Raw genomic sequence first — 9,867 nt, forward strand, 5'->3', positions numbered from 1 at the left:
GAGGAGATTGGATTTATACCCCGCCCTTCACTACCCAAAGGAGTCTCAGAGCGGCTTACAAAGTCCTTTCCCTTCCCCTCCCCACCACAGACACCCTGTGAGGTAAAAGAAGAAGAAGAGGAGATTGGATTTATACCCCGCCCTTCACCACCCAAAGGAGTCTCAGAGCGGCTTACAAAGTCCTTTCCCTTCCCCTCCCCACCACAGACACCCTGTGAGGTAAAAGAAGAAGAAGAAGAGATTGGATTTATACCCCGCCCTTCGCTACCCAAAGGTGTCTCAGAGCGGCTTACAAACTCCTTTCCCTTCCCCTCCCCACAACAGACACCCTGTGAGGTAAAAGAAGAAGAGGAGGAGATTGGATTTATACCCCGCCCTTCACTACCCAAAGGAGTCTCAGAGCGGCTTACAAACTCCTTTCCCTTCCCCTCCCCACCACAGACACCCTGTGAGGTAAAAGAAGAAGAAGAAGAGATTGGATTTATACCCCGCCCTTCACTACCCAAAGATGTCTCAGAGCGGCTTACAAACTCCTTTCCCTTCCCCTCCCCACAACAGACACCCTGGGAGGTAAAAGAAGAAGAGGAGATTGGATTTATACGCCGCCCTTCACTACCCAAAGGTGTCTCAGAGTGGCTGACAAACTCCTTTCCCTTCCCCTCCCCACCACAGACGCCCTGGGAGGGAGGTGGGGCTGAGAGAGCTCTTTCGAGGACTGCCCTTGAGAGAACAGCTCCGAGAGAACTTGTGACTGACCCAGCAGCTGCATGTGGAGGAGTGGGGAATCGAACCCGGTTCTCCCAGATTAGAATCCGTGGTCCTAACCACTGCACCAAACTGGCAGGGGTGGCCTTCAGGGAGTGCTGGCCACGACCCACTCCCAAAGGCTTCACGACCCGCTTCTGGACCCCGATCCACAGCTTGGGAAACAGTGATTTAAACCCCTCCTATCCTGCTCTCCACCCCTAATGGATCCACAGGGAAGGAGACCTCCCAGCTCTTGGGTCGACATCCCAAAGCGATCAGCACCGACTAGGCCAGAGGGAGCTCCCACCTTGGTAATCCCTGGCAGGTCCACAAGCGTCAAGTTGAGCACGTGAGGGGAGTAGATCTTCAGATAGAGGGGCTCCTGGCTGATGCCCTGAAAGCAGAAGAACCGGTGAAGGAAAGACCGCACTGCAGCCGGGTGTCTCCAGAAGGGACGGGGGGGGGGGGGGTCTATCGCCCGTACCTTATTCGTCCCGGTTGTCCTTTCGGTCTCGATTTCGATCTCCTGCAAAATCTCGGTGAAGTCGGTGAAGGTCTGGGAAGGTGGGAGAGAGAGAGAGCATTTCACCAACCAGCTGATTATGAAGCCACTAGATGAAAACAGCAGCGTTTCAGAGCAAGGGATGGTGCTGAAGCTACCCTGGCATGAGAACACCAGAAGAGCCCTGCTGGGTCAGACCAGGGAGGGTTCCTCTAGTCCAGCATCCCGTCTCACACAGGGGCCAGCCAGTACCTCTGGAGGGCCAACAACAGGGCAGAGAGGCCGAGGCCAAAACCCAGGGTCCAGCATCCCATCTCACACAGGGGCCAGCCAGTTCCTCTGGAGGGCCAACAACAGGGCAGAAAGGCCGAGCCCTTCCCCTGATAAGAACCTCAGAAGAGCCCTGCTGGGTCAGACCAGTGGGGGTCCCTCTAATCCAGCATCCCATCTCACACAAGGGCCAGCCAGTTCCTCTGGAGGGCCAACAACAGGGCAGAGAGGTGGAGGCCTTCCCCTGAGAAGAACACCAGAAGAGCCCTGCTGGGTCAGACCAGTGAGGGTCCATCCAGTCCAGCATCCCGTCTCACACAGGGGCCAGCCAGTTCTTCTGGAGGGCCAACAACAGGGCAGAGAGGCCGAGGCCTTCCCCTGATGTTGCCTCCTGGCTCTGGGATTCAGAGGTTGACTGCCTCTGAACGTGGAGGTTCCCCTCAGCCACCATGGCTAATAGCCATCGATAGACTTCTCCTCCATGAATCTATCTAATGTCCTTTTCAAGCTGCTTATTCCTGTGGCCATCACTACGTCCTCTAGCAGCAGATTCCACATTTTAATGACTCTCTGTGTAAAGAAGTATTACCTCCTGAACCTACTACTGCCCATTAGCTTCATAGGGATGCCCTCGATTTCCAGTATTTTCGGACAGTGAGAAACATTTCTTCTTGTCAGCCCTCTCCACTTCATGCATCATTCTATACACTTCTCTCACGTCCCCCCCCCTTTGCCTTCTCCTTTCTAAACGGAAAAGTCCCAGACGCTTCAGCCTTTCCTCCTAGGGAAGGGGCCCCAACCCCCTCAGCATCCTGCTTGCCCTCCTCTGTACTTTTCCCAGCTCTGCAGTGCCCTTTTTTGCGATACGGTCATGAGAACTGTACACAGCATTCCAAATGAGGCCACGCCATAGCTCTGTCTCCCACCCGTTTCCTACCTGCCTCCCTCCCATTCTTGCCCCCCCAGCACCAAGAATACAGAGCATCCCTGCCCCAGACATAAGAACATAAGAGAAGCCATGTTGGATCAGGCCAAAGGCCCATCCAGTCCAACACTCCGGGTCACACCGTGGCCAAAACACAGGGGCCATCAGGAGGTCCCCCAGCGGGGCCAGAACTCCAGAAACCCTCCCACTGTTGCCCCACCCCCCAAGCAGCAATAAGACAGAGCATCACTGCCCCAGACATAAGAACGTAAGAGAAGCCATGCTGGATCAAGCCAGTGCCCCATCCAGTCCAACACTCTGCATCACACAAGGGCCAAAACCCAGGGGCCATCAGGAGGTCCACCAGTGGGGCCAGAACTCCAGAAGCCCCCCCACTCTTGCCCCCCCAAGCACCAAGAATACAGAGCATCCCTGCCCCAGATATAAGAACATAAGAGAAGCCATGCTGGATCAAGCCAGTGGCCCATCCAGTCCAACACTCTGCGTCACACAGGGGCCAAAACCCAGGGGCCATCAGGAGGTCCACCAGCGGGGCCAGATCTCCAGAAGCCCCCCCACTCTTGCCCCCCCTCAAGCAGCAAGAATACAGAGCATCACTGCCTCAGATATAAGAACATAAGAGAAGCCATGCTGGATCAGGCCAGTGGCCCATCCAGTCCAGACACTGTGTTCCATCGACACCTTGTGGCTAAGAGCCACTGATGGACTTCTGCTCCATATGTGTATCCAATCCTCCCTTGAAGCCGTCCATGCTTGTAGCTGCCGCCACTTCCTGCGGCAGTGAATTCCACGTGCCCCTTCCTCTTTGGGACTGAGCCAGTCCTGAGCACCCATGGGGCCCCTCTGGGTCAGTACCTTGTGTTTGCAGTGCAGAAAGGTGGCCCATTCCTCCGCCTGGACACCTGTGCCCAAAGAAAAACGGAACAGAAGTCAGCCAAGGATCTCTTCGAGGCTTGTCCGCCATGTGGGAGACAGTGCCCCCCGCCCACTCAATGACCCCGGAGCCGGGGGGGGGGGTTGTAGAAAAAACCCAGCAGGGACTACTTAGCATAATAGGCCACACCCAACAGCAGAAATCCATTAGCCTATTAGGCCACACCCCTGGCATCACAGCTCATTAGCATATTAGGCCACATACCCCATGTTGCCACACCCACCTTTTGCTTCTTATTCTGTTTACCCTGTTTGTTGTCAAAACCCTGGGCTTGTTTTGTAGCAGGAACTCCTTTGCATGTTAGGCCACATACCCCTAATGTAGCCAATCCTAATGCGTTTCTGCTGTTGGGTGTGGCCTACTATGCTAATGAAATCCTGCTGGGCGTGGCCAACTCGGGAGCCAGCCGGAACGCCATTCCTGTGCGTTCCTGCCCAAGAATAGCTCTGCCCAGAGCCAAGAGGCAACCCCTGAGGAGTAAAGCCGGGGGTGGGGTCTTCCCAACCAGCTGAAGATGACAACCCACCAGCCAACCGAACGGCCCTGGGAACCCTCGCCAACAACAGCACCAAAGCAATTGTATCACAGCCTCCCGATCGCCTCATGTCAGACTGGAAGCTCCTTGGGGCAGGGCCCTTTATTCTTGTTCTCTAACGCCCCAGGCAGATTCACAGCACAATAAACACCACAGTCTTCATGCTCACACATATCACATTGAGGACCATTTCTCCTGGGAAAGGGGTGTGGGGGAAAGAGAGCGCCTCTTCTGCAATGCTATCTGCCACTGGCGGTTTTTATTTTCGCACATGTTCAGCCTTTGCTTCTCAAAAGGCCAAATCCAAGACAGTAGCTTATTACTGGCGTCAAACAGTTTTAAAAGGCCTGCCGCCTGGATTACTCAAGACCACGCTTCAAACTGATCACTCCAACCTTTTTCGAGCCTGTAGGCATCTTTGGAATGCTGACAGAGGGTGGTGGGTGCGACCACAAAATGGCAGCCACAGGAGGCGGGGCCAGCCACAAAATGGCTGCCGCTGCACCCCTCCAGTCACAGAGTGCAGACCCTTGCGCTGCGGTGGCAGCTGCTGCCAAAGCAACCTTTTTAAAATCCTGCATAGCCAATCAAATCTCCAATGGCCAATCAGAAGCCTGGCAGGACAAAAGCCCCACATGCCCGTACTGACTTTCTAGACACTCTTGCCGGGCAGCTCAAAAGGTGTTGGCAGGTACCAGGGCATCCATTGGCACGTTGGTGATCCCCGGCTCTAACCAATGAACCAACCAAACATTGTGCGAGTCCCAACCAAAGGTGTTTCTTTTTTTCTTAGGTTGGACCTGTTTAGCAAAACCCTTCAAGTAACAATTCAAGTTCTACAGCGGTTTGAAGAAGGTAGAGTGATAATGGTTTGGAATCAATGCTCCCTCTAAGCTGTGGAGTCTTGTGAGCAGAAATTCTACTTGGTGAGCTGCTGGCATTCAAGTGGTGAGCGAGCGATTGGGCTGCTGCATACATGAGTTTGCTCTGGAGCCCTCCTTCCTGAGCGAGGACAAGAATGTGTGAGCCGGAGGCTAAAAAACTGTGAGCTAGCTCACACTAACTCAGCTTAGAGGGAACACTTGTTTGGATGCGTGTTGGTCTGACCAAACAGCCCGCTTTGCAGACCCACAGCCAAACCAAAAAGGTTTGAGGCTATTTATTTACTTTGTTGACTTAAAACACTCATTACATACATGAGTTTCATTACATACATGAGTTTGCTCATTACATACATGAGTTTACATACATTCATTACATACATACATTCATTACATACATGAGTTTGCTCTGGAGCCCTCCTTCCTGAGCGAGGACAAGAATGTGTGAGCCGGAGGCTAAAAAACTGTGAGCTAGCTCACATTAACTCAGCTTAGAGGGAACACTTCTTTGGATGCGTGTTGGTCTGACCAAACAGCCCCACCCGCTTTGCAGACCCACAGCCAAACCAAAAAGGTTTGCAGCTATTTATTTATTTCAGGGCTCTTTTTGTAGATAAAGCCCAGCAGGAACTCATTAGCATAATAGGCCTCACCCAACAGCAGAAGCACATTAGCCTATTAGGCCACACCCATGACAGCACAGCTCATTGGCATATTAGGCCACACCCCCATGTTACCAGAAGTGTGCTCATCCAGCCACACCCACCTTTTGCTTTTTATTCTGCTTACCTTGTTTGTTGTCAAAACCCAGGGCCTTTTTTGTAGCAGGAACTCCTTTGCATGTTAGGCCACACACCCCTAATGTAGCCAATCCTAATGAGTTCCTGCTGTTGGGTGTGGCCTATTATGCTAATGAGTTCCTGCTGGGCATGGCCAACTCAGGAGCCAGCCGGAACTCCGTTCCTGTGCGTTACTGCCCAAAAATAGCCCTGGTTTATTTTGTTGACTTAACATTCATTAGCCACTTTCCATTCCTAGAGAGCACTCAAGGCAGATTACGAAATAAGCGACCACAAAGCACTCCTGCGCTCCTGGGAGAAGAGTGCCCGTCCTCCCTCCGCCCCTTACCGCTTTCTCCACTGGCCGCCCGCCTCCTCTCCTCCAGGGTTGGGACGTGCACCAGTTGCAGGATGAGCGGCCGGCGCGTGACGATGCCCGAGCCACGTGGCAAGAAGTCCCGGCCGACGATGCTCTCCAGCACAGAGCTTTTCCCGCTACTCTGTGGAGACACAAAGTTAGGAGATTTCACTGGGAGGGAGAAAAGATGGAAAGGACACTTCCGCACAGAGTTTCAGTCTACACTAAAAGAGAGCCAGTTTGGTGCAGTGGTTAGGAGCGCGGACTCTAACCTGGGAGAACCGGGTTTGAGTCCCCACTCCCCCCTACATGAAGAAGAAGAAGAGAAGAGATTGGATTTATACCCCGCCCTTCACTACACAAAGGAGTCTCAGAGCGGCTTACAAACTCCTTTCCCTTCCCCTCCCCACAACAGACACCCTGTGAGGTAAAAGAAGAAGAAGAAGAGATTGGATTTATACCCCGCCCTTCACTTGGCATCTCAGAGCGGCTTACAAACTCCTTTCCCTTCCCCTCCCCACAACAGACAACCTGTGAGGTGGGTGGGGCTGAGAGAACTCTGACACAAACTGCTCTTTTTCAAGGACAGCTGTGCCAGAGCTTGTGACTGACCCAAGGTCACATCAGCAGGTGCACGTGGAGGAGTGGGGAATCAAACCCGGTTCTCCCAGATTAGAGTCCGCACACTTAACCACTACACCAAACATGCAGCAGCTGGTGTGACCTCGGGTCAGACACGAGTTGTCGCAGAGCTGTTCTCTCCAGGACAGTCTTGAAAGAGCTCTCTCAGCCCCACCTACCTCACAGGGTGTCTGTTGTGGGGAGGGAAACGGAAGGAGATGGTAAGCTGCTCTGAAACTCCAAGTGAAGGGTGGGGTATAAATCCAATCTCTTTCTTTTTCTCTTCTTCACAAGGCGGTAAAGGAAGGAGGGTGAGTTACGTATAGGGATCCTGACTTCTCTTACCACCTTAGAACATAAGAGACGCCAATGTCGGATCAGGCCAAAGGCCCATCCAGTCCAACACTCTGTGTCACACAGTGGCCAGAAATACCAGGTGCCATCAGGAGGCCCACCAGTGGGGCCAGAACTCCAGAAGCCCTCCCACTATTGCCCCCCCAAGCACCAAGAAGACAGAGCATCACTTGCCCCAGAGCCCCTATTTATACCTTGTGGCTAATAGCCACTGATGGACCTCTGCTCCATATGCTTATCGTAGGATTCAGTCGATATAACCTCAAATACCTTACCTGCCTTCCATCGCCACTCCCTGAAATCATCTGTACACTTTCAGCCAGCGTACAGCTGTTCGCTTTTCCCCACCAGCCCCTGCATCCATGTCTACTACCGCAGCATAATCAGAAGATATCAGGAGGATAATAAAGTATTTCTTTACTCCATTTATAGCCCAGCTTTCTCCCCAATGGCAACACAACATGGCTTACATAATTCCCCTCTCCTCCATTTTATTCTCACAACAATCCTGTGAGGTAGGTTAGGCCTGAGAGTGCACAACTGGCCCAAGGTCCCCCAGCAAAGTCCCCACTGGGAAGGGATGCAAGACCCAATAAAATAAATCCCTCCAGAGCCTTTACAACAACAACCCTGCAAAGTAGGCCAATGCTATTCTCCCCAGATCGCGCACGAAGGGACAAACCAAGAGGTTTTTACAGCCGAGCCGATAAGTAAACCGGGGGCTTCCCCCAGTTACAGCACCTTGTCTGGAAGAAATGCAAAGATATGTGCTGACCCCACACAGGATTACAGTGCACAAGCTGGGGGGGGGGGGATGTAATTGAGCTGCTAGGGCCCCCCTGGCCCCCATTAGGGGATGGGGAGGAAGGGTTGCTATATCCAGGTTGGGGAACTCCTGGAGATTTGGGGGTGGAGCCTGGGGAGGCCCTCAATGGGGCGCAATGCCACAGAGTCCCCCCCCCCCGAAGCAGCCATTTTCTCCAGGGGGAACTGATCTCTGTAGTCCGGAGATGAGCTGGAATTCCGGGGCCTGGAGGTTGGCATCCCTGGACCTCAGTGGGGCACAAGGTCACAGAGTCCCCCCTCCAAAGCAGCCATTCCCTCCAGGGGAACTGATCTCTGTAATCCGGAGATGAGCTGGAATTCCGGGGCCTGGAGGTTGGCATCCCTGGACCTCAGCGGGGCACAAGGCCACAGAGTCCACCCTCCAAAGCAGCCATTCCTTCCAGGGGAACTGATCTCTGTAGTCCGGAGACGAGCCATAATTCCGGGGGATCCCCAGGCCCCACCTGGAGGATGGTATCCCTGGACCTCAGTGGGGCACAAGGCCACAGAGTCCCCCCTCCAAAGCAGCCACTTTCTCTAGAGGAACTGATTACTGTAGTCGAGATGAGTAGAAAATAGTCAACGGCAACCTGTGATATATTTGCAAAGGAAATAGCACTCGTTCAGACGGGCCGTTTAGTCCACTTCCGGCACGCTGCAGTAATGGATTTTATACCCACGTTCACACACCCAACATCTGCCCACCATCCCCAGCCGTCGCTTTCCGGCTCAACCCCCCTTTAAAACTGAGTCTTTTGTTACCAGGTCCCCAAGTGGTGTTTTCCCGATTCTCCGGTTCTAGCCACACTTTTCTGACGTCTGATCGCTCCTGCGGTGTCAAGCCACTTCCAGTTTAAACCCCCTCCCCGCTCAAAAGCTGCCCGAGGCTTCCCCTTTTCGCCTGCCGTTTTTTTAATGTGTTGGCGGTGTGCGCATAGGCGGAGCTCCACCACCGCGTTTAGAAAACCAACATTTAAACGGTCACTTGTTTTAGTGTTTAGATGAGTTCGGGATCTCACGGAGGCCATTTTCGGGTCAAACATTTAAAGGGAAGTCTTTTGTTGGAGGGGTTGGATTGATTCGCCCTGGTGGTTCTGTGTGTGTGCCATGATAGTTTCCCCCCCTTCTACAGAGGGGCGCCTATGCGCATGTGCAAACTGAGGGGGGGGTTTTAAAAACTCACCGACACACTCTCCCACGTGTCAGTAGTGTAGACGCCGGGGAGCGATGTGACTGTGCAGTGAGGCTGGATAAGGGAGCTGTGAGCGCGATTATCCAGATCAAATATAATCCGGTTAGAACCTGAGCAGTTTAACCCGCTCTCAGCACGCCATCTGACCGCACCCTTTGATAGAATTTCAAAAAACAGATCAATATTAAAACTAATACTAATACATCTCTGTACCTTCGTGCAAGTTATAAACATCAAAAAAACATTCCACAATGTCTACAAGCACGCTCCAATCATCTAAAGTTCTTACAGACAGTAAATGTATTGGTATTAGTATTAATACTGATCTGTTGTTGTGTTTTTTTGAAAATCTACAAAACAGTGATACTCCCTTTGTAAATATATCATGGTCGCCATTGACTATTTTCTACTCACTTATCCCATGATCTGTTTTTGGTTATCCATAGTCTAGTGATGAGCTGCGATTCCAGGGGATCCCCAGGTTCCACCTGGAGGCTGGCATCCCTAGGGGTAAATCAGAGGCATGGGAACCAGGTGCTTCGTTCTTGTGGCCCTCTCTTACACGCCCAGGGAAATGCTGATTGCCACTTTGGGGTCAGGAACAGTGTTCCCTCTAAGCTGAGTTAGTGTGGCCTAGCTCACAGATTTCTAGCCTCCGGCTCACACATTTTTGTCTTTGCTCAGGAAGGAGGGCTCCAGAGCAAACTAATTTATGCAGCAGCCAAACTGCTTGCTCACAACTTTAATGCCAGTTGCTCCCAAGGTAGAATTTTTGCTCACAAGACTCCACAGCTTAGAGGGAGCCTTGGTCAGGAAGCAATTTTTCTCCCGGCCCGTTTGACCGGGGATCCTGGATGTTTTTTGTCGTCTTCTGGGCATGGAACAGGATTCACGGGGGGGGGGGGGGGGGGGTGGGTGGTTCA

General features: G+C 52.6%; 1 protein-coding gene across 1 annotated transcript in view; it reads right to left on the reverse strand.

Annotated features, from left to right (window-relative positions):
* LOC107117362 (dynamin-1-like protein) overlaps positions 1-9,867 on the reverse strand; it is a 33,413-nt gene that overhangs the window by 22,428 nt on the left and 1,118 nt on the right. Inside the window, exons 3-6 of the mRNA XM_015419462.1 lie at positions 5,944-6,094; positions 3,321-3,367; positions 1,232-1,303; positions 1,055-1,141 (exon numbers count right to left, since the gene is read on the reverse strand). Coding sequence (XP_015274948.1) covers positions 1,055-1,141; positions 1,232-1,303; positions 3,321-3,367; positions 5,944-6,094 — 357 coding nt within the window. The remainder of the gene's footprint in view (positions 1-1,054; positions 1,142-1,231; positions 1,304-3,320; positions 3,368-5,943; positions 6,095-9,867) is intronic.

The sequence above is a fragment of the Gekko japonicus genome, unplaced genomic scaffold (assembly GCF_001447785.1).
Source record: "Gekko japonicus isolate JY-2015 unplaced genomic scaffold, Gekko_japonicus_V1.1 scaffold617, whole genome shotgun sequence".
Taxonomy (NCBI): Eukaryota; Metazoa; Chordata; class Lepidosauria; order Squamata; family Gekkonidae; genus Gekko; species Gekko japonicus.